The 25,601-nt window shown below is 39.3% G+C and overlaps 2 protein-coding genes across 9 annotated transcripts in view; both read left to right on the forward strand.

Moving 5' to 3' along the window:
- Positions 1–10,508, forward strand: part of SHC4 (SHC adaptor protein 4) — a 127,729-nt gene extending 117,221 nt beyond the window's left edge. The window contains exons 11-12 of the mRNA XM_045449799.1: positions 850–1,103; positions 8,080–10,508. Coding sequence (XP_045305755.1) covers positions 850–1,103; positions 8,080–8,235 — 410 coding nt within the window. The 3' untranslated portion in view covers positions 8,236–10,508. The remainder of the gene's footprint in view (positions 1–849; positions 1,104–8,079) is intronic.
- A 7,936-nt stretch (positions 10,509–18,444) lies between these two features.
- CEP152 (centrosomal protein 152) overlaps positions 18,445–25,601 on the forward strand; it is a 93,704-nt gene continuing 86,547 nt past the window's right edge. For 4 of the 8 annotated variants that reach the window (XM_045449801.1, XM_045449805.1, XM_045449806.1 and 1 more), the window contains exons 1-2: positions 18,446–19,106; positions 24,738–24,834. In XM_045449801.1, the coding sequence (XP_045305757.1) occupies positions 24,745–24,834 (90 nt within the window). In that variant the 5' untranslated portion in view covers positions 18,446–19,106; positions 24,738–24,744. Of the gene's footprint in view, positions 19,107–19,437; positions 19,566–19,722; positions 19,872–24,737; positions 24,835–25,601 lie in introns of those variants that run through there. The other 4 variants (XM_045449803.1, XM_045449807.1, XM_045449802.1 and 1 more) reach the window with 4 other exon arrangements.

The following is a 25,601-nucleotide window of genomic DNA, read 5'->3' on the forward strand; positions in this document are numbered from 1 at the left end:
TCCATTTCCTTGCCTGTCCAGTTTTGAGAACCAAACAAGATATGTGTAGAGCACTGAGCGCTGCCTATCATATATGATAAATGAGGACTGCATAATAATTATTATTACCATGAGTATCAAAATACTATTACATGCCACCCGGATATACCTTTTCATCCCCTCTGCCCTCAACTCTAGAGAGTATTTGTTCTGCAGAACATTGGGGAACTGCATCAGACCATGGCCTCCTTGATGCTTTGCCTCATTTTACCTGATTAACTGTACTTTATCCACGCAGGTGAGGGACACAAACACCAGAGTGGTCATTTAATAGGAATGCTGTGAGGTTCAGCATAGCTTTGAAGTTTTTGGTCAGAGGTATCTCTGAAGCACATTAGTAATTTGGTTTAAAAAATAAAAAGCTAAATACTAAAAAGTGGGCATAATCCAAAGTTACCGTAGGCATTTTCAAAGAGTTTGGGAATGTGTTCAAAGTTATCTTTGATCCAGGTACTGCGTAAGCCTCTTTTTTCTTTAACATACAGCCCCTGGGACATAGAGTGCCTCTCTCTGCAGTTATGAAAGCAGTTCTCGCAGGTCAGTCCCATTTCTCATCTGAAAGGAAAACTCCTGCACCTGGTCAAGTCTTTCCTGCCAACAGAAGCCAAAGGCAATGTTTGGTCCTACCATTAAATTAAAGCCTGTGGGAAGTTCTGGAAACAAAAACTCCATTTGTTCTAGAAGCAGCATTATTTAAACAGTGCATGACACACAGTAGGGCCTCAGGTTATATTTGATGAATGAATGAATGAATGAATGAATGAAGGAGGAGGTAGCTTGGTGATGCCTCTCTTTGTGTTTTGACTGTAGAAGCACCAGAAACTGTTCAGCCAGGTGCCACGGCCCAGCCTGCCAGCTCACATTCTTTGCCACACATTAAGCAGCAGCTGCGGAATGAAGACTGCTACCATGGCAAGCTGAGCAGGAAGGCAGCAGAGAGCCTCTTGGTAAAGGATGGGGACTTTTTGGTTCGAGAAAGTGCAACATCTCCTGGTCAGTATGTGCTAAGTGGACTTCAGGGAGGCCAGGCAAAGCATCTTCTCCTGGTGGATCCTGAAGGCAAGGTATCATTGACCTCTTATGTTTTTCATAGGTTGTTGTAACTAAGGTTACTCTGAATGATCGATCCCAAACCTGATATTGAAGCATGTTAAGGCTAAGGGTTTCCTTTTTCTTGAACTGCTCCAGTTGGAGCAGGAAGTGTTAACTAGAGGCCAGTGGAGGGGTTTGAGAGGGAGCCACCCTGGAGGTTCAGGTAGAGGACAGCTCTTTCCACTCTTCTCAGTTCAATCTAGTGAATTAAATGAATACCTACTACATGGAAGTACAAAGATTCACAGTTGACTGTTGCTCAGTGTTACATACGTTGTCCTTGCTCTCAGGGCGCTTATAATTTCATAAAACAGATACTTAAATAATTATAACACAAGTGTGAATGACCTAAGAATGGTTCAACCAAAGTATTATGGTATTTCTCAGCATAGAGGAGTACTGTCTTTGAGGCAAACTGAAAAGGCTTCTTGCAGGGTCTGACATGTAAGGTGAACCTTGAAGGACAGAAAAATTTTTAAAGGGGTACATTTGGAGAATAGGAAAGGAAGCACAGGAACAGACAGAGCAGAAGAATGATATTAAGTCGATAAAAGATGTATGGCTGGGCAGAGGATGCCTGTAGACAGAAACAATCCTGGGCAAACGACAGTTAACAAAATGGTAATAGTCCTTCCTTATTAATAATTAGTTTAAATGTAAATGGATTAAGCTCCCCAGTCAAAAAATATAGACTAGCTGAATGGATATAAAGCAAGATCCAACTCTATGCTGTCTAGAAGAGACTCACTTTATTTTATTTTTTGCGTTTTTAAAATGTGTATTCATTTTTGAGAGAGAGAGAGAGAGAGAGAGAGAGAGAGTGGGGGAGGGGCAGAGAGAGAAGGAGACACAGAATTCAAAGCAGGATCCAGGCTCTGAGCTGTCAGCACAGAGCCTGACGTGGGGTCAAACTCACGAACCCCAAGATCATGATCTGAGCAGAGATCAATTCACCAGAAAGATATGACAATTATAAATGTATATGCACTCAACATCAGAGTACCCAAATATATGATACAAACGTTGACCGAACTGAAGGGAGAAATAGTAATACAATAATAGTGGGAGATTTCAGTGCCCCACTTTTGACAATAGATAGAACCTCCAGTCAGAAGTACTTGAACAACACTATAGACCAAATGGACCTAACAGACATATGCAGAGCATTCCTCCCAACAGCAGCAGAATACACATTCTTTTCAAGCATACTCAGAACATTCACCTGTTAGATCACAAATACTAAGATGGATCACATGTTAGGTCACAAAACAAGCATTAGGAAATTAAAGAAGAATGAATTATACCAAGTATCTTTTCTGATCACACTGGAATGAAACTAGAAGTTAATGGCAGAAAGAGAACTGGAAAATTCACAAATATGCAGAATTAATACACTACTGAACAGCCAGTGTCAAAGAAAAAATTAAAGGGAAATTAGAAAATATTTGAAAACAAATGGAAATGAAAAACACACTGGATCTATGAAACACAGTGAAAGCAATAGGAAGAAAGTTGATGGTGATAAATGCCTACACTGAAAAAAAAAAAAAAAGAAAGCTTTCTAATAAACATTCTAACACCTCAAGGAACTACAAAAAGAAAACTAAACCCAAAAGTAGCAGAAGAAAGGAAATAATTCAGATTAGAGCAGAAATAAGTGAAAGAGAATAGAAAAATAATAGGAAAAATCCACAAAACTACAAGTTGGTGTTTTGAAAAGATGAACAAAACTGACAAACCTTTAGCTAGGTTGGCTAAGGAGAGAAGACGCAAATAAATAAAATCAGAAATGAAAGAGGAGACAGTACAACTGATGCCATAGAGATTAAATGATTATAAGAGATTAAGAACAATTATATGCCAACAAATTGGATAACCCAGAAGAAAGGGATAAATTCCTAAAAAATATGCAACCTACCAAGATTTATTCATGAAGAAATAGAAAATCTGAACAGATGAATTACTAGTAAGGAGACTGAATCACTAATCAAAAACTGTTCATTAAAAAAAAAAAAAAAAAAAGCCCAGGACCAGATGGTTTCACTGGTAAATTCTTTCAAACATTTAAAGAAGAATGAATGCCAATGCTTATTAAGCTTTCCCCACCCCCCAAAACTGAAGAAGACAAAATACTTACACACTCATTTTATGAAGCCTACCTTACCCAAATACCAAAACCAGAAAAAGATACTACAAGAAAAGAAAACAGGCCAATATGCCTAATGAACATATATATAAAAATCTTTAACTAAATGCTAGCAAACAAAGTTCGGTAGTTCACTAAAAGATCATACACCATGACCAAGTAAGATATATCCCTGGATTGCCAGGAAGGTTCAACAAAGGACATCAATCAATATGGCATACCACATTAATAAATGAAGAATAAAAATTATATGATCATCCCAATAGATGAACAAAAAGCATTTGATAAAATTCAACACCCTTTCATGATTAAAAAAACTCAAAACAACATTCAACAAACTAGGAGTAGAAAGAAATGACCCCAGCATAATAAAAGCCATGTATGTAAAGCCTATAGCTAATATCATACCCCACATAAAAAACAGAAATCTTTTCCTCTCACCACTTTTAGTGGTGAAGTACTACAACCAACATAGTACTGGAAGTACTAGCCGGAGAAATTAGGGAAGAAAAAAGAAATAAAAGGCATCCAAATTGGAAAGGAAGAAGTAAAATAATTGCTCCACAGGTGATAGAATCTTATATGTAGAAAATCCTAAATATTCCACAAAAATCCTGTTAAGACTAATCAACAAGTGTGGCAACATTGCAGAATAGAAAACGAACCTACAAACATCAGTTGCATGTGTAAATAATAATAACACTCTGAAAAGGAAATTAAGAAAATAATGTCATTTACAATACCATCAAAAAGAGTAAAATACTTAAGAGTAAACATAACCAAGGAGGCAAAAGACTTCTGCACTGAAAACTTCAAAACATTGCTGAGAGAAATTAAAGAAGACACAAATGAAAAGACATCTCATGTTCATTAATAAGAAGATTTCATGTTGTTAAAATGTCATTACTATCCAAAGTAATCTACAGATTCAATGCAGTTTCCATCAAAATTCTAATAGCAGTTTTTACAGAAATAGAAGTACGATCTTAATATTCACTCAGAACCACAGAGAACCCGAAATAGCCAATCTTGAGAAAGAACAAAGATGGAGACATTACACTTATGATTTCAAAGCTAGAGTAATCAAACCAATATGGTACTGGAGTAAAGAGAGATATATAGATGGGACAGAATAGGGAACCCAGAGATAAACCTATTTATGTATGATCAAATGATCTTTGCAAAGGTTGCCAAGAATTCACAATGGGGAAAGAATACTCTTTCAGCAAATGGTTTTGGGAAAACAATATCCACCTGAAGAAGAATAAAATTGGACCTTTATCTTACACCACACAGAAAAATTAACTCAAAATAGATAAAAGACTTATATGTAATATCTGAAACTATAAAACCCCTAGGAGAAAACATAAGGAAAAACTTCATGATTTTGTTCTTGGCAATGATTTCTTGGATATAACACTGAAAAATACAAACAAATGCAAAAATAGACAAGTGAGATTACATACAACTAAAAAAATCCTGCATCGCAAAGGAAACAATCAACAGAGCGAAGAACAATCAGAATGGGAGAAAATATTTTCAAACCATATATCTGATAAGGGGTTAATTTTCAAAACATATGATGAAATTTTGAACTCAGTAGCAAAAAGACAAATAATCTGATTAAAAAATGGACAGATGACTTGAATAGTCACGTTCCCAAAGAAGACATACAAATGGCCAGCAGGTATTTGAAAAGATGCTCAACAATAATAATCATCAGGGAAATGCAAATTCACAGGAAGATATCACCTCACACCTATCAGGATGGCCATAATAAATAACAAACAGGAGCACCTGGGTGGCTCAGTCAGTTATGAGTCCAGCTCTTGATTTGGGCTCAGGTCAGGATCTCATGGTTCATGAGATGGAGCCCCACATCGGGCTCTATGTGGAGTCTGCTTGGAATTCTCTCTCTTCCTCTCTTTTTGCCCCTCCCCTACTCACATATGTGCATGCTCTTTCTCTCTCTCTAAATAAATAAATAAGTAAACGTTAAAAAATAAAATAAATAAATATTAAACAAAACAAAAAACCAAAAAGATAGCAAGTGTTGTTGAGGGTGTACAGAAATTGTAACCTCTGTGTCCTATTGGTGGGAATGTAAAATGGTGTAGCTGTTGTAGAAAATGGTACGGAGTTTCCTCAAAAAATTAAAAATGGAATTCGCATATGATCCATATTTATTGGATGGGTATTTATCCCAAAAGAATTGAAATCCAGATCTTAAGGAGACATTTGCACCTCCATGTTCACTGCAACATTATTCACAATAGCCAAGAAGTGGAAACAAGTTATATATATGGAATGCTATCCAGCCGTACAGAAGATGACAGAGTCTGTCACATACTACAAACATGAATGAACCTGGAGAACATCCTTCTGATTGAAATAAGCCAGTCACTGAACAACAAATAATGCGTGATTCCACTTACATGAAATATCTAAGGTAGTGAAAACTCAGAAAGTAGAACGGTAGTTGCCAGGGCCTGGTGAGGCAGAGGCAATGGGTTGCTGTTGTTTACTGGGTGTAGGTTTCAGTCATGTAAGATGAAAAAGTTCTAGTGATCTGCTGTACAACATTGTGCTTAGAGTTTACTATATTGTACACTTAAAATTTTGTTCGTGAAGTTGGGGCCCCTGGGTGATTAAGTGTCCAACTTTGGCTCACGTCATGATCTCACGGTTCATGAGTTTGAGCCCTGCGTCGGGCTCTGTGCTGACAGCTCAGAGCCTGGAGCCTGCTTCGGATTCCCTCTCTCTCTGCCCCTCCCCTGCTCATGCTGTGTCTCTCTCTCTCAAAAATAAATAAAAAATTTTAAAAAATTAAAAAAATTTGTTCGTGGGGTAGATCTCATGTTATGGTTTTGTTCTCTCTCTGTCTCTCTCTCTCTCCACACACACACACACACACACACACACACACACACACACACAGAAGTGTGATTGGGGTCACAGCAGCAAATGTTTGCAGGGCCTGGCCCGTATCATAAGTGCGTAAAGCTGGGCGAATGGTGGAATGAACATAGAGTGTGGTGGGCTGTGATGAACTAACTGGGAAGCACATGTCCTGTGTAAGGGGGACCGTCACACTCAGCCTCAGTCAGTTGCTGCCATTTGGAGGAAGGGCCCAGTGTAGCCAGATTTAATTTTCCCAAAGAAACTGCAAAACTATTTTTTTATAGGAAATCTCCCCATTTTTGATTCAAAATACTTAAAAACTCTTTATTGGGCACCTCTGCCTTACCCCCCCCCCCACCCCCAACAGCTAACTAAAACAGCTCCTGGTATGTTTGGCTAGAGAGTGGATAGTTTATAATCCCTGCACTGGAAGATTTTTTTTTTTAAGTTTATGTATTTTGAGAGAGCACACGTGGGAGGGGCAGAGAGAGGGAGAGAGAGAGGATCCTAAGTAGGCTCCACACTATCATTCGCAGAGCTCAATGTGGGGCTTGAACTTGTGAACCATGAGATCATGACCTGAGCCGAAACCAAGAGCCAGAGGCTTAACTGACCTAACCACGCAGGTGTCCCACCCCTGTACTGGAAGATTAATTTGACATTTGTATACAGGATTGATTAGAGAAGAATGTAATTAGGGGATCTGAGGTAAAAACTAGTGAAAGTCTGAACCAGAATGGAGGTAGGAGAAACAAAGAGAGGAGAGCAGAGTGAACTGGAATTAACAACACAGACTGGCAGAACTGATCAGCTCATGTGACGTGGGTTGGGGTTGAGATGAAGGATATAAAAATGTTTCCAAGTCTTGGTTTGATAAGTAAATTGTAAACGTTGTGCCCTTTTTCTCCTAATCCTTGAGTGTGTATTCCCTATGAACAGGGATATTCTCTTACATAGACAGTACAGTGATCAAAATCAAGAAATTTAAACATTGATACATTACCAGTATCTAATTCATAATCATATTCAAATGAGGTCAATTATTCCAATAAGTGTGTATTTTTTTAATACACTGAAAATCAATATCTAAGCAGAAATAAAAAATCCCTTGTAGAGAAGTAGCAGAATCACATAACAAGGTGTTCTCTGACCTCATGCCTTCCCCACTCCCTGACAGTTCCCAGCCACCCTCCAAACAGAACTATATTATGGCCCATGGAGTCATGATGGAGAGTATTATCTTCTGCCCATGCACAGGGTGAGGATACAGTAATACTGGGGAGGAAAGTCCTCAGGAGAAGGCAGGCATTGGGAAACTGAGTTGCTTTGGCATGCAGACGAGAAGTTCCATGTAGCAAATATTTATGAATCAGCTACTATGAAGAATGCAGGAAGGAGATAAGAATACCTATTGGGAAGGTCTGAGGAGGCTTCTTAAAGGAGACAGGATTTGTGTTCAGCCTCCACGGAGAGGCAGGACTTCTCCAGAAGGGCCTGCTTCCTACAGACACAAGATATTTTGGAAGCAGTCTGCTTGCTGGGTGAAAATTGTAATCCTGGGATTCATGCTTGTGTATACAGTTAAATATTTATAGGAATGGTGACATGATAGAATATATCAAACAGTAACGTGGCAAACAGGTTGGTTGTAAATTTGAACTGTGTGACAAATGTTTACCATTTTTCTGACTGGGACAGAAAATTGCTTTAAAAAGGTAATGAGGAATGAGAAAATTGTTTACTAAGGGATATAGAGTTGGAAAGTACCTTTCCTTTTTTTCTTTTTTTCATTCAGCCCAAGTATCTCATTCAAGGATATGTCTGTTTTTCCTCCTGATTGTTTACATCTTTTAGGGGAGCTATTATCATTTAACCTAAGGACTTTGTGCTTCCTTTTCAAGGTAAGGACCAAGGATCATGTGTTTGATAATGTTGGCCACCTTATCAGATACCACATGGATAATAGTTTGCCAATCATCTCTTCTGGAAGTGAAGTAAGCCTTAAACAGCCAGTGAGAAAAGATAATAATCCAGGACTTCTGTATTCCAACAAATGACAATATGGAAGTACCATCACACTGATATTTCAAGAAAGTTCATTTTGTGTTAGGATACAAAGATAATCCAAACTTGGTTGATAGATAAAATAGAGCACAATCTGTGAACTACATTTTCCCAAGAGCATCATGGACTATGTCCTTTATATGATAAAGAACTAACACAGATCGATCTTCAGAAAGTGAAAATCAGAAAAGGGGAAGAGGATTGGTCCGTCTGAGAAGAAATTATCATATGCACGGATGTCACTTTTTAAGGCCATATTGCATCGATAGCAAGCTAAAAGCACAATTAAAATTTCCCATGCTAGAGACTACCTGGATGAACTGCTGGGGCAGTGGTATGTGCCTTTCAACTTGATAATTTGGGGACATTTTCATATTGGGGAGATTAGTTCTAAGTGTCTTCATATTCTATAACTATAGAACTATTTGCCAAAAAAAAAAAAAAAGTTTTTCCTTGTTACAAAAATAAGACGCAATTTGCTTGATACTTATTGACTTTATCAGATTCGCTGTTTAGTAGCACTTTCACTACAATGATCAAATAAATTTGACATTGAATTTGGATGGTGTCTATGCCAGTGGAATCAAAACAAAAGCCACTGAAAGCATTGGTCTGTTTCATTGGCATGTCTCATTTACTAGCCAAGGGTTGGGGCCTAAATTCTTTGGCCTAGTATTTCTCAGTCTTTGCTATTTGGACACTTTGTATGCAGCACAGAGCAAGCTGAAGAACCCAAACCTATCAGTCATTTCTGATTCCATCGTGGTTCTCCCCCTTTCCTTCCCCTTACCCTCCCACAAAGGAAGCTCATGCGTGCATGGATTTAAAACACGGCAGACAAACCAGTGTTCTTCATATTCAATATCCAAATTGGTTTCATTCTTATTAAAGTATTGACTCTATTTGAAAGTATGGAGAAATATCCTCTTGATTGGCTATGACTGAATCTACATGTATCCTTAGCATCTTTTCTAGATACGATCAGACAAAATGCAGGAGGGAGAAGACATATTGAATGAAGCAGTTGGAAGGGTTTGCCACATGTAAGTACACTGGTGATCTGAGGGTATAATTAAGTGTTGTGTAGAGAAAAGTGCTGGACAGTTTTCTCTATGTGACTGTGAGCGAGCTGCTAAACCTATCTGGATGCCCATTTCCTTGTCTATGAAATAAGGGAATTGGGCTAGGTGAATTTAGAAGTCTATCTCAGCTGTAACATAAGTCTATAAGAAGCAAATTTTCCATTTATTAGGGGTCAGTGTTGATAATCAGTTTGTGTCATTAAGACGAAAGCTTGAGCTTTTTCCTTCAGCCTGCATCTATACTCCCAGAACAAATGGCACAACTGAAATCAACATTTAGGTAGCAGAGACCCCAAGCCTTTAGTCAAAGACATTGAACCTTTGGAGTGCTATCAGGATGATGGTACAAGTGGATTTGGTTGTTTGGAGTAGAAGAAAACTGCTTCAGTCTTTTAGTCACCTTTGCATATAATGGTTTGGCCATGACTTTGGGGTGTTTTTTTTAGCCCGAGTAATCTGGACAGTTGCCTTAACCCCACTTCATTTTGGCTCTGTAGATACAACTTAACCTTTGTAATTGCGATATATTTGCTAAGTTTTAAATAAAATACAAGAAAATTTTTTTGGGTAGAAATCATCAGAAACCAAGTGCACTGAACTCTAATATTTTTCTGTAAAGGTTTATGATTTTATTCTACTTCTACTGCCACTGATTGCATAGGTAGGTTTGTTTCCTTTTATACAACTAGAAAATAATGTCTCTTTCATCAGTTTTCCATATACCTTGGTTCTTGATTGTCCATCCTCACAAAGGGGGTTAGCATGAGTGTAGATCATAGAAATTTATGGGTGATCCAGTCACCTTTCAGAGACAGAGCAGGGTTGTGGTCTCAGTCTGTTTGAAAAGAGTGTTAACTGGGTCACAAGAAAAAGTTTCTGATACAAATAGATGCCAAGAGTATAAATGATGTGAGTAGTACATGGGCACTGGTACATGAGGCACCAGTACATGGAAAATCCGTGTTTGACTGTAATGTTATAGTAGTTAGATAAGCAAATAATGCACTTACCAAGTACCACAGACACAGTTAAACCAGAATGAAACAGCAGAAGAAATGTTTGATTGCATGCTATTTTAATGACACACATTTATCTTCATCTGTTTTAAAGTGGAAATCCATTTGCCTATAACTACCTGTAAACAACTTTTCAAAAAAAAATAAATGATTATTTCTTTGTGACAATTCACGGTATTTATGTCTGATGTTTGGGATGTGGAAAATTTATTTGTAGGATCCTGATGCTAACCGGAAACAGATGGCTCACTTAAATTGGGTAATTTGAGGAGAGTTTAATAAAGGGACTATTTACAAAGGTGTGGGCAGAGTATGGGGAAACCACCAGGGAGAATGAGGTGCCCTGGGGCCAGCGAATGGGTAAGTGGAGAGCACAGTAACAGAATCTGGAGAGAGAGCTGTGGAAAGACTGCTTTTTAGGAGGTGTGGCCTCCAGTGGAGGGACTCCCACAGCCCTGGTGACCCCACAGTGAGGAGGCTGGCGACATTATACTGAACGGAAGAAAGAGCCTTTTCAACAAATGGTATTGAAGTAATTGGACATCTGTAGGCAAGAGAACAAACCTCACACTTCGCATAAACATTAATTCAAATGGATTATGGATTTAAACATCAAATGTAAAACTATGAGACTTTTAGGAAAGAAAAGCACAGGAGAAAATCTTTAGGATATAGGGCCAGGCAAAGAGTTTTTAGACTTGATATGATCCATTAAAGGAAAAATGAGTACATTGTATTTTATCAAAATAATAAATTTTTAGTCTGTGAAAGACTCTGTAAAGAAGATAAAGGGCAAACTATAGACTGGGAAAAAATATTTGCAAACCACTTATCCGACAGAGGGCTAGTATCTAGAATGTATTAAAAAAAAAAAAAGCCCTCAAAACTCAACAGTAAAAACATCTCATTGGAAAGTGGACAAAAAACGTGAACAGACAATTCACTGAAGATACACAGATGGCAAGCAAGCACATGAAATGTGTTCAAAATCATTAACCAGTCAGGTCAAAATCATTAGCTCACGGTTCGTGAGATCAAGTTCTGTGTCAGGCTCTGCAATGACAGCACAGAGGAGCTTGCTTGGGATTTTGTCTCCCTTTCTCTCTTCCCCTTGTGTGCGCGCACACACACACACACACTCTCTCTCTCTCTCTCTCTCTCTCAAATAGGTAAACTTAAAAAAAAATTGGGGCACCTGGGTGGCTCAGTTGGTTGAGCGTCCGACTTCAGCTTGGGTCATGATCTCATGGTTCATGAGTTTGAGCCCCACTTCGAGCTCTGTGCTGACAGCTGGGAGCCTGGAGCCTGCTTCAGATTCTGTGTCTCCCTCTCACTGCCCCTCCCCCATTCACGCTGTCTCTCTGTCTCTCAAGAATAAATAATAAAACATTAAAAAAAATCATTAGCCAGTAAGGAAATGCAAATTAAAATCACAATTAGATATTACTATACACATATCTGAAGGGATAAATGAAAAATGTTGACAATACCAAATGCTGGCTCAATGAGGAGGAAGTCAGTCACACATCCATTCCTGGTGAAAATGTAAAATAGTACAGCCCCTCTGGAAAGCAGTTTGGTAGTTTATTTAAGAAACTAAACGTGCAGCTAACATTCAACCCAGTAATTCTGCTGGGCTTAGATCACAGAGAAAAATGAAAACTTACGTTTATACAAAAACTGGGACAAATTTTTAGAGTAGCTTTGTTTGTAATGACCTAAAACTGGCAACATCCCAGATGTTCCTTCAATGGGTGAATGGATAAACAAACTGTAGTACAGGCATACCATGAAACACTAGTCAGCAATGAAAAGGAATAACCTGCTGATGCATACAACTGGGCTGAATCTCCAGAGAATTATGCAGAGCAAAAAAAGCTAATCCCAAAAGGTTACATACTATAGTCCTTACTATAGGTAAGGACTGTATTTATGTAACCTTCTTGAAATGATAAAATTATGGAAATGAAGAATAGATTAGGTATTAAGCAGGGAGCAAGTGTGGGGAGGAAAGTGGGTACGGTTATAAAAGGGCAACATGAGGAATCCTTGTGTGATGTAATTGTTTTTTGATTTTTGACTGTATCAATGTGGATATCGTGGTTGTGATAATGTATTATAGTTTTGAAAAAGATGTTATTATTGGTGCAAACTGGATAAAGCTTAAAAATCTCCCTGTATTGTTTCTCACAACTGCATGTGAATGTGCAATTTTTCCAAAATAAAAAGTTTAATTTAAAAAAGGTTTGGGGGTAAAACTACTTTCATGTTGGCACTTTCGCTGAATGTGGTGGTAGGATCATCTTGGTTATCCTAGGTCCTGTCATGTCAGGACTAGGAGGGGTCATCAGGATGAACTGCATGAAGCCACCTTCATGAAGGGCCTCAAACATGTTTGATATCACCTCTGGAGATACGCTGACAAGATCAAAGGATGGCAAACACAGATGTCATGCCAGACATTGCCAGCTCTGCCCAGCCCCTCTCAGATTCCTGGAATCATTTCTGCATGCCCCACTGCCGGCCTCTGTGTGTTTTGCTCCCAACTGCCTGCAGAGTGACTGACTTCTGTTTCTGGGCACAGCCTCAGGTAAGGGGAGCTGCTTTGAGTCACCAGCCAGAAGTGCCTGTGAGTTTCCTTCTCCTCTTCCTTGCCACCATCACTAGTGCAAGAGTGGGAAAGCCCGCCTCTCTTGTCCCATCCTGATTAAACTCCAGAGCTCCCTGTGGGGTCAGACTGGCCGGCACATCTCCTGAAAGCACGTGCCTGCTTGGCTTTTCCCTTTTCCTGTCCTGCTTCCTCATTCCCTAACAACTTTCTCTGGAAAGCTCTTCCTTAGTAAATCCTATCTATGCACTCAAATTTCCATCCCAAGGTTCACTTTTGAGAACCTAACCCAAGGCAGAAGAACATCAAATAACTTTAACCAAGTGTCCCATTACTGGACTAAGTGTTCAAATACATGAACATTTTAAAGAAATCCTGTAATTTTCAGGGTGCCTGAGGCTCAGTGGGTTAAGCATCAGACTTTGGTTCAGGTCATGATCTCAGTTTGTGAGTTAGAGCCCTATGTCGGGCTCTGTGCTGACAGCTCAGAGCCTAGAGCCTGCTTCAGATTCTGTGTCTCCCTGTTTCTCTGTCCCACCCCCACTTGCTCTCTGTCTCTCTCTCTCTCATAAATGAATACACATTAAAAAAATAAAAAATAAATCTTGTTATTTTCTTATGGTAACATCACATCATATCTCATTAACCTGCTTTGAACGTGTTATGTAAGCATTTCAAATACACACCAATTTTTATGATCTTGTTTTGGTACTTCCTTCTTTCCTTTTCAACCTACTGTTTCAAGTAACAGAAGCAATATGGCATCTGGGAGGGTCTGCATTTCACATTCAAATATAATTTTTGCAGCCTAGGATCTTTATCAAATGGTTGCCGTCACTTCTTCTGATAAGTTTTCTGATTCAAAACCTTGGTGTGAATCCTAAACATTAAGTTCAGGCAATTGGCTCTCACACTTTTGACCAAAGACCACGGAAGGGGCAAAAGACCTATTACCCCACATAACTTTCATCCCTCAACCCCCCTTTTTGTTTGTTTGTTTGTTTGTTTGTTTGTTTGTTTAGGTAGTGGAAAAATAACTCAATGACAAGAAAGAACTGAAGAGGAATGATAGGAATTGCTTATTTACTTTTAAGGGAGAAATACCATTCATATGATTTTATATTCCAAAATACTGCCCTATGAACTTTTCAAAAAATGAGTAATTTTATCACTTTCCTTGATAGTGTGTTGTCAGTTATTTAAACAGAACAAATTTATACCTAACACATTTCCAGAGAGTATAAGCAAACTTCAGAGGAATTACAAATTGATGACTTTACTAATAGATGACTAATGACAAAAATGGAAACTGAACTTGGATATTATTTTAAAGTCATTATAGGAAAAGTGGAAATTCATGTATTAAAATAGTTCCACAGTATACACAGTTGAGTTAACCAAACAGCTTACAACAAATTTAATTGATATTAAGCCAAGCAAAGATAGTTCATAATTAAGATGTGGGAATAATAGCCCTTAAAACCCACAGTTGCCTGGGAATGACACTAATATTTATGCCCTTCTCCCAAAAGTGAGTATTTCAGTTATCTTCAAGTATGCACAAGCAGGAGTTTTATAATGCTGCACATAGAAGAGATGAAAACTGTTCTTGGTGAGCTTAAATAATGTGATACTTGTAACAAATTCTAAGCATTAATAACCCCTCGTTATCTTACTTGGTATATTCCTAGTAGGTAAACTTTAGTTGTATATAAAAATAAAAGCCTATAAAATTGCAAGTTATTTTCCCATGAGAACTGAAGAAACTGTTGTGGTTTGTATCATTTAATGAACCGTCTGGAATATCCTTGAGGTCCAGCAGTGGGCCGTGGATCATACTTGGAGAATCACTGGTTTAGACTTTTCAGATACGATCTATTGTCACAGATGCATCTTAGTCATAAATGTTTGGTTCCAAGGAATGAAAACCCACGTGCATTAACTTCCTGGGGCTCCTGCTACAAAGTACCACAAACTAAGTGGCTTAAAACAAGAAAATTTATTCTCTCTCAGTACTGGAGACTAAAAGTCTGAAATCAAGGTGTTGGCAGGACCATGTTCCTTCTGAAGGTTCTGGAGAAGAATCCTTTGCCAGCTTCTGGTGGCCCTGGGTGTTTTCCCTGGGTTGTGGCAACATAACTCTTAGTTCTGCCTTCATCTTTACATGGCTGTCTTTTCCTTGTGTTTCTTTCTGTGTCTTTACCTCTTCTTGTTTCTTTTTTGTTGTTGTTGTTGAGGAAATTACACATTTTAACAGTGAACTCTGTACTACAGTAACATATATATATATATATATATATATATGTATATATATATTTGTGTGTATTCAATTGACACACAATATTACATTAGTTTCAGATTCCTTTTCTCTTCTTCTAAGGACATCATTTAAGTCTTAGATTTAGGGCATATCCTTATCGATATTAACTAATTACATTTGTAAGATCCTATTTCCAAATAAGGTCACATTCTGAGTTCTGGGTGGACACGAAATTTGGGGGGACACTATTCAACCCCTAAATGACCCAAGTCAGCTCAAGTCAAAAAGTGTTTTAAGGTTCAGGTTATCACAGAACCCAAGGAAAAACTTAACTGTTAGACTTTACAATGTGTTAGAACCAGACAGATCTATGGCTTTGAGTGACAGAAGTCCATGATCTTCAGTCTAGACTCCACAATATACATATACTTCCATAAATGGAAGTGGTATATTTCCCATAAAATACAGACAACTGTAATAAAAGTCTGCTTCTCTTCTGTATGGTTACCACCTGACTCAGTTTCATTACGTCTTATTTCAGTTACCTGGGAAGGGAATATGAGTGGCACAGCTTGGGTCTGGTGCTTGCCTTTGAACAAATTAGGTATGGCCAGGTCTTGGAGTGGTGGGGGAAATGATGGTACTAAAGTTATGGTGACCTTGGACCAGAGTAGATTTGGTGATTAGGGTTAATTAGGGCAGGCATTTTGATCCATGTGTCAGTATTAAATGATCCCCTAGAATAGTGTTTGGTGCAAAGTGGATGCTCAAAAAATATTATTGAATGTATTACAAATAAAGTTCTGATCTCCCTCAGTTAAATAACGTTCAGTTAAATAGCATTTCTACATTTTAGATGCAATATCATTTCATCCTTTTTTACAATACTGCAGAGTAGATATTATTCCTATTTTTAAATAAGAACTTTGAGGCTCAGGGGTTAAATAAATTGTGGATAAAAACTAGTGGGTGAGAGAGCTGGAACTTAAACTTGGATCGTTTTTAAGTTCAGTGTTCTTTTAAGGATAGCACTGTTTATTTCATAATGGCTTTGCTTTGACCTGATAGCTTTGGCACCAAAGAGAAGATTGGAAGAAAGAGGAATGATGGTTTAGCTCCACCTTTATATATGTTCTGAATGGGAAGGACCACATCTCATCAGCAACATGACATTTCCCCTAGAAACATAAACAGGTCTGGTAGAGGTAGCGTCCCTCCCAGCTCACAGGTGTGTCTGTTTAAAAAATGCAAGATAAATATTGACCCAACATTCCAGAAATAATATCTTGTCTAGCACTCAAGGTCTTTGGCAGTTTTCCTTTCTTTCCCCACATTTATTTTACTGCCCCATAATGATTTTGTCTGGTTGTGTTTCTCTGGACATGTCAAGTTCGTTCCTTGTTTACACCTTACCTTACATTTATAGCATGGCTTTCCTATTTCTTCAGGCATCAAGCTCTTCTATTGGCTGCTCCTTTTCAGTGTACTTCTTCACTCATACCTCTAAATATAAGAATCCTTTTCTCTTGGTGGTCTGATTTCACCTTACAATCACTCATGCTAACAACCTTCCTGTTGACTCTCTTTTCCTCTTCTTCCAAGAACTTGGTCAGATAAATCCTTTCTTAAATGCTCATTTTTCCCCAGAATCATCACCCATTCTTATATTGCATGTAGTAAACTATTTGTGTGTGTGTGTGTGTGTGTGTGTGTGTGTGTGTGTGTGTGTGTGTGTTTGTGTGTGGTGAGAGAGAGAGGGAGAGGGAGATTTGCCTTCTTATGTAAGCATCTTGCACTGCTAACGAGTATGATTATCTGGAGGGTAAGGGTCCTGCCTCACACTTTATATTCAAGCATTGAGGCCAGGAACTACACAAGATAGGCAGTCAAGAAAATTTCATTGATTATACCTATAAAACTCTACCCAAATCCATTTTTAGAGGCAAGAGGCTCTGATTTATTCTTTACTTTGTATCTTTTGTGACATACGTACTTAAATCTCATATTTCATATAATATTAAATACAAATAGCTCTGGATTTGGAGATAAAGGATATGTATTCAAATTCTTCCTCTCACATTAGCTGTGTAGCTTTGGACAAGTCACTTATTTGTTTATTTATTTAGTCATTTTTTTACCTGTCCTAGCCCCTCACAGGTTTGTTGTGAGGAACACATGAGCTACTGTCTGTGAAAGAACTTACCAAATTCTAAAGCACTGTGTAAGGGATTATAAACATTGTCTCCTCATGTGCTTTGCCCCCCCCCTTACATATTTTATGTGTTCACCTCTATGTTTGTGGGCAGGGATTACTTAGCATCCTCTTAATCCAAGCCTAGTTCCCACTAACAGATACCTTGGCTCAGGTTTCAACAACTGCCATTTACCTGAATGCCTTTTACTCACATTTTCTGGCACAGAAGCCATCATTTATTTGTTCCTTCATTTATTTGCTCACTTAACAACTTTGAGTGCCCACCAGGGACTATGAAGCATGTTTGATGTCCAAGGAGCAATGTGAGTACCTCAAGATATTAACATTGAACTGAGTAAATCAGACACACAACTAATTGTAGAAGATAATAAGCACCATAAGATACCTATACTGTAAACAGATGTAACAGGGGTTGTTTCTGCCAAGGGAGAGAAGTGTGTCGTGAAAGTCTTCAGAGGAGGTGCTCATCTATCTTGAAGACTTAGTGGGTAAGTAAGATAGGGCAATACAGGTGAAAGAGCGTGAGCAAAACAAAAGCACTCTGGGAACGATAGGCAGCTCAGCCAGTAATTTCACTCACTTATTGCTATGGATTGAGTGAGTACCTATTATATGGCATAACCTTAGGTTAGTTGATGGGATTACAGGGGTCAGTGTAGGCATCACTGGGGTGGGAAGAAAACTAGTCAGATTATGAAGAGCCTTAAACAACCATTTTTCTCCATACCATAGCAGAAAGGGTTTTCTCCTATGTATGAGGAAGGTAAAAAGATATGTGAACTCAGTGCTACCAACTCCTCCATATTCACTGGAACCCTTTAACTTGGAAGGTGGATACAGAATGGGCTTTAGTGCACACTGGACAGCACTGTCTCAAAGGACAGGTTAGCATATACCCAAGTGATGAGAACATTCACACTTGAGGAAATTCAAGTAGTGAACACACACTTGGGAAAATGTGCTAACTCATCAGTAATGAAAGAAATACAAATTCAAACAAGGCAGGACCCAATAAGCAAGAAGACAAAGTAAAATTACATCTAAGCCTGTTTGGGTGATGGGGAAGCAGGCACCTTAGAAAAGGGCAAGTGAAAAAACCTTCAAGGTAGGGGTTCGGCGGGGAAAGTGAGGGATTCTGTGTGCTGCAGCCGAAAACTGAAGTTTGGGAGTTGAAAGAGCAGCGTTAGCTGTTGGGGGAACCGGGTGGTGAAGGAAGGGGCAACTGGCCCCGGACAAGACCAGGTTCTACCTCGCCATTGGCCTGAGGCCAGGCGCCTGGGCGTTTCTAAGCAACCATAAGCCCGCCCGCTCCACAGTCAATCATTTCGTAATTGGCTCACGAATCCACCAATGGGAGCACAGGAGGAGCTTCCCGCCACCGCTGGCGCCCGCTTTCAAACAGCCATACATTTGCAACTGCAGGTGGACTTCTCAACTAAGCTTGAGAAAGGCGGAGACTTCCGCCTCTGCGCCCCGCCCCGAGCCGGCATGGCCCCGCCCACCAGAGCAGCTTCTAGCAGGCGATTGAAGGACGAGGCTGCTCATCAATGGCCTCAGCACTTCTGAGTTCGGTTGTGACGAGGAAGGCGCTAGTAGATTAGATCCCGGGTAAGGGGGTTTGTTAGAAGTCGGTCTTTGGCTGGGGCTAGGGTTTCCCCGTGGTGACAGCATCCGTGGCCTCCGGTGAGTTTCGCTTCTCAGCTGGGCTTGGAGCTGGGGTTGGAGGAGGTGCGGTGTCCTCAGGATTCTGGCTGAGGCTTTCCGAGGGCTGACCCGCCCCCTCCTCAAATCCGGTGGTGGTGGACTGTCCGCGGGTTGCGGGACTCAGGCTTTGACTCTGAAGTGTCATCGAGATCCCAAGTTCCTACTAATAAGTGGCGTGTGGGAAGCCCTCCTCGCGTCCTCCAGGCTGTTGGGGTAACCCTGAGACCCTATCCTGGGGACCCCCGCTGTGTCATCCTGGCGTCGCGCCTGGCTCACAGTGGGTGCCCTGTACACGTGTGTTGACCGAGTGCACGTGACGCTGGCAGCCAAAGCCAGCCAAAGCCTGCAGCCCCAAGGCGCCCTGTGCAGGCATTCTGCAGCTTCACTCTCGCAGTACCTAGTTATTGTGCTGTAATTGACCCTAAACGGAGTTCCTTGGTAAGGCCACTGATTTCTTGCGTCGTTCAGCCTGTTGGGTGCACTTGCTGCAATCTTCAGGCGCCCTGAATCGACTTGTCCAAGCTTCTGTCATTAGCACTGATCGCAGATTATTGCCATCATTTGTGTAAATGTCTATTCTCTTTTCCTCCACCAGGTCATGTTAAATTTTGTAATCTTGAACGGGGCTTGGCAAATAATTGTTGAATAAATGACTAGGCCTCTTAAGCCTGGCTTGGCAAGTCTAAAACAGGCTAGCGTGTTCTGGCTATGTTCATTCTCGAAAGGAAGCTAGCATCTAAGCAAGTAAGTAGAATTTCCTAGGGCATTTATAAATTCCCTTTATGCCAGTTAACCTTTCCTATCTTATAGTCAGGAACTTAAGTCCGGTTTAAGCTGAATTTCACCATATCCTTCAATGAATGGCAATTTATATGCACTTGCTAGATATGTAAATACACTCAACTAAGTGAGAGGCTGAAATTGAAGCCATAATAAAAGTATAAGAAACATATATAGTCTGGAAGTGCAAAAGAGTGACTAATGCCATAGGGGAACAGGAGTGGAAGGATATCTTCATCGGAGAAGAGGTTACATTACTTGAAGTAAGGTTTCCCACAGGCTGCCCATTTACCTTTCTCAGATGTACTGAATGGTCTTTGTTTAACCTCTTCTGTAGCTGCAGACTCCCGTTCATCGGTGATAACCTTTTAATAATAACGAAACTGAAATGAATTGATTGGTACATAGTGCTAAGCATCTTATGTTCATAATTAGTAAATATTCATAATCTTTGAGGTAGGCACTATTTTTACCCACATTTTATTAATGAAACAATGGAAACCGAGTGCTTAAGTTTGCACAGCTGATAAATAGAAGAGCCAGAATTGAGCCCAGGTTGTCTGCACGAGTGCCCTTATTCTTAACCACTGACAGCGGTATTGTGTTCTTTGTAATCTAAAGTCTTTTCTTTCTGTGAAATTTCTCTCAGCCTTCCTTTCTTCCTAATTTGTGCTTTACACTCTCCTCTATTGTAGAACTTATTACTATGTATCATTGTAACTGTTAATTTATATCACTGTTTCTCTAAGGGACTGTAAGCTCCCCATGGCTGATATCATATCTTAGATACATCTAGGATATAAACGGGCACACAGTAGGTGTTGAGTAAAATTTTATTGAAATAATGAATCCTATAAGGCCACATGAATGTATCATTCATTCAACAAATATTCGTTGTGTGCCTGCTATGTGTAAAACATGGGGGACAAGCATTTTATTCTTTCAGCGTATAGGTTTTTGGATGAAACAAAAACAAGTGCTTTTGGTTTTTAATATTTTGTCCAACTAAACACTCATTGGTTTTCCTTCTCATTGCAAGGAGGGCAAAGAAAACAACCAGGGATGACAAAATGAGTACTGAGCTTGAGACCTTCTGATCTGAGTGTTTAAAAAAAAGAAAAATACAGAACATAGTCTCATAGTCTTGTTAATAGGTTCAGAAAGGGTGATCTAGGGGCGCCTGGGTGGCTCAGTCAGTTGAGCGTCCAACTTCAGCTCAGGTCATGATCTCATGGTTTGTGAGTTTGAGCCCCACATGGGGTCTGTGCTGACAGCGCAGAACCTGGAGCCTGCTTCGGATTCTGTGTCTCCCTCTTTCTCTGCTCCTCCCCTGTTCACATTCTGTCTCCCTCTCTCTCAAACATAAACATTAAAAAAAAAAAAAAAAAAAAAAAGGTGATCTATCTGGGAATAAAGTATTAACTAGTTTGCTATTAAAAAACATGCAGTGCACTTATTCTGCATCTTCATTTTTTAATGATCAGTCAATAAATATAGAAATAGTTCATTATTTCTGTTAGTAGTATAGTATTGCCAAATTTGTTCAAAAGTATTTTACTAGGGCAAGTGTTATTTTTCAGTAGATTAGTATGGCAGTTTTCAAGATAGTTTTTGCAGTTCATGCTTTTGACCAATCATGAAGATACCTATTTCCTACAAAATAGCCACCACTAGGTGTTATTAATTTTTTTTTCAATTTAGTGGTGGAAAAATCATTTCATTGTTTAAATGACACTGTGAATTCTACATGAGCTTACACATCTTTTCAAGTTAATCGAGCCTTTGCATTAAAAAGAATTGTCATGTCAGTTGCCCATTTTAAATTGGGTTGTTTGTCTCTTTTCGGAGAGTTGTATGTTGGGACTTATTCATGTGTTTTGCAAATATTTTTCTTATACATTATTGTCTTCTTTATGTTTTCATACATAATATTTGACTTGTATATGATGCCATATAAAAGGTTTTACTCTTTGTGGTTAAGTTTCTGTCAAGTTTTTCCTTATGGCTTTTGGGTATACTGTCTTACTATTTATTTTTTTCTTCTAAAGCAGTCTCTTATTGTTCTATTATAGTATTCAGATATGAGTATTCTCTGATAGAAGTGGTAGTTAGTAGTGATTAATTAGTTGAGGAAAAGCATTAGCTTTTATTTAAAATTTTAGTTAAAATACTATTTATTTATTTATCTATCCATCCACAGTAAGTTTATCAGATTTCCCTTTATACCTAAAATCATTTCTTAAGGCCTTCAATGGTTTGCACTTTTGAGAAGAAAAACTTATTTGTATCTTTTTTCCCCTGTCTAACGAGATTTTGGTCTTTTCAGATATTTTCAGATTTCTTTAATGACTTGGTTTGGATTAAAAAGCCATTCAGAAAAGATACACTTTGGTCTTTTACATTCTCTTCACCTAAAAATGAAAATACGTTGCAGAATTCACTATTCTCTGAGAAAAAGTAGCTCTTTATTTAAAATATCTGTATTTAACAATAGGCTGTTGTAAATCTGAATGCTCTTTTTTAATATTCAATGGGAATTGATGGCATGTTAGTGAAGGATTGAAAAAAAAATCTCCTTTCTTTTGTCTAATACAGGAGAAATTAACCTAAATCCATATTTTGGCTTTAACTATAAAATATCGGAAGAGGTAGAGAATACTATAAATATCAGAAGTAGGAAAGATTTTTTTTGTAAATGTTTATTTTTGAGAGAGAGAGAGAGAGAGAGAGATTGAGAGAGAGAGACAGGGCACAAGCAGGGGAGGGCAGAGAGAGAGGGAGATGAAGAATATGAAGCTGGCTCCAGGCTCTGAGCTATCAACACAGAGCCCGATTCGGGGTTCGAACTCATGAACTGCGAGCGAGATCATGACCTGAGCTGAATTCGGATACTTAACCAACTGAGCCACCCAGACGCCCCAGGAAAGATTATCTCTGCCTGGAGAATTCATGAAGATTCTTAAGGCCCGACTTAATCTAATTTCTTTTAAGGAACCAGGATTTAAATGGGCTGTTTTCATTATCTGTTGATTCTGTAGATCTGATGTTCACTTGCAATAGTGAAAAACCCTAGAGATGTGAGCTTGTGTGTTTCCCTCACTATTTCAGCTGTATTATAGGCTCTTTACATTCAGATCTCCACCTTACGTAGGTGCACAAGAAGGTTCTTGTAGCTCCTGGGTGGAGACAGGTTTAGATTCCCTAGGCTTATGTATTTTCCCTCTCAGTGAAAAAGTGCACGTGTCTCATCCTCCTTTTAGCTCTGGCACAAGAACAGAAAGGAGCGGGTCTGGTCTAAGAGGTAGAAGCTGGAAGGGCTTGTGTTGATGTAAGGAGTTTTATTTGATAAGAATCGAAAGGAATGGGCTGGTTGTAGGGACCAGAGAGGGAGGGATAAAAAAAGGTGGACTGCAAATTAGAGTTTGGACAAGAAGCATAATTCAGTCCTTGAAAAGCGAAAACTCGATGTAGGGGCATTTTCAGCATTAAAATTCGTATCTGTGTTAGTCTGTAATGCCATGTTTCATCTATTCTAAAGTGCAGATTTTCTTTTCAAATTTTAATATCTACAGAGTCAGGCTGCAGTTTAAAATTAATGAGGTGTCATAATTTAATTGGCCATCTATTTTTCTTAGTGGTATAAATGGACCTGTGTGCTACCATCAAAGGTGCGTCAGGTTTGATGAAGTGGAACATCTTTTGCTTCTAGAGCTATTGGCTTACATAAAGGTTTGTGATCATGGTTCTCAGCTGTTAACATGAGGGAGCCGCGTTCTTTGTGGTCAAACGTATTTGGATTCCTGGGCCTCTGCTTCTTATTTCACTTCCAACTTAATGACATTTTAGAGCCCGAAAAAGTGCGGTGAATGAGTTGTGGCGCAGGCTCACCTCAAAGTGCATTTCCCTGGCATGCAGAAGAGTGCAGTGAATGTCAGGCAGCATTAGGCGGGTAGTTGATGACGCCCGCCTACCTTCTCATCAGGGTCTTTTGGAACTTTGAAATTCTGCATCGTTTCTGTGTCGTGTCGATCCCTCAGTATAATTCCAGTCATTGGCAGGCTTCTGACTGCGCGTGCTTGAAAACCCACCTCCTGCTGCTCCTTCTGCCACAGCAGAGACTGTTCTCTAGAGAACTCTTGCTGTTGCTTTTGGAACGGGCACTCTACAGTGCTACAGCTTCACAGTCTTCACTTCCGTTTTTCCTGACTCGTTTTTGCTAGAACCCGATTTTACCAAGCTAAAGAGCGGCACGTTTAACGCTTATATTCTGGGTGTGTGCTATATGGAGTTTCCCAGGTTGCAGATGGTTTTTGGGGGCCAGCTGTTAGCTCAGAATTAGTGGCTCTCTTTTTGTTAAAACGTGACCTTTGGATTCGTGATAGAGGACAAAACAAATTGTGGAGGATACTACCTTTGCCATATTTAATAAATCAAATTAGTCACTCTGGGCACATTCTTAAAATTTTTGTTTTGGCATATTTCTAGTTAATTATTTTGTGTGTGTGTGTGTGTGTGTGTGTGTGTGAACAAAAATCTTGCTGTCTTAGGTTATACTTTCCAGGCCACAAGAAATGTCTAGTCACAGGTTTATTAGCTTTTTGCACTTTGTTCTTTTCTATGAATTACTGCCATACAGCTCTTTCTGTGAGTCACAATTAATCTGTAAGCTTAGTCTTTATATTTGGTATACTAACCATTTGCCACGCGTGAGTTACATCCAACTTTTCCCTGGCCGCTGTCATCTTTTGTGTGTGTGGCATCTCTTGGGTAGTTTGGCCTAGAAGATTTTTATGGGGTGTGTAGAAACCAAGCGTCTATCTCTTTCTACAGGAAGACCATGTCACTGGATTTTGGCAGTGTGGCACTGCAGACGCAAAATGAAGAAGAAGAAGAATACGACAAGGAAGACTATGAAAGGGAGAAAGAGGTAAGTTACTCAGAAAAACGACTAACCCAGTCTTCAACGGTTTTCTTTCCTGACCAAAATTATATCATCTTGTATCATGTTGAAGGAATGTATGATTTTTTTTTTTTTTTTTGGTCACCCCCTAAAAACCTGATGAGTATTTGAGCTTTTATTTTTTTTTATTTATTTTTATTTATTTATTTTTTTTTAATTTTTTTTTTTCAATGTTTATTTATTTTTGGGACAGAGAGAGACAGAGCATGAATGGGGGAGGGGCAGAGAGAGAGGGAGACACAGAATCGGAAACAGGCTCCAGGCTCTGAGCCATCAGCCCAGAGCCCGACATGGGGCTCGAACTCACGGACCGCGAGATCGTGACCTGGCTGAAGTCGGACGCTTAACCGACTGCGCCACCCAGGCGCCCTGAGTATTTGAGCTTTTAAAAGGTGGTTGAGTGGAATGCTTTCTTTTCTGAGATAAGACTAAAACACAGTAAATGGTTAGATTCTTGAAGATCTTTTCATTTAGGAGGTACTGGTTGGCTTTGGAGGCAGACGCCTAGTTTCTAGTTGCTTGGCATAGTGCCTCGAACAAGTCCAGCCAGGTTCTTTGCTTCAAGTAAGTAGCTTATATCCTAGTGCAGGCAGACCATAAACAAGTGAATTAAGTAATTCGAGTGAGTGATAATTTAGCACCGATAAGTGATAGGTAAACAAAATAGAGTGATATGAAAGCAGCTGGTAGGGCACTGATGAGGGAAGGTCTTTTGGAGGAGGAAATGCCTGAGC

Source organism: Leopardus geoffroyi, chromosome B3 (assembly GCF_018350155.1).
Source record: "Leopardus geoffroyi isolate Oge1 chromosome B3, O.geoffroyi_Oge1_pat1.0, whole genome shotgun sequence".
Lineage (NCBI taxonomy): Eukaryota > Metazoa > Chordata > Mammalia > Carnivora > Felidae > Leopardus > Leopardus geoffroyi.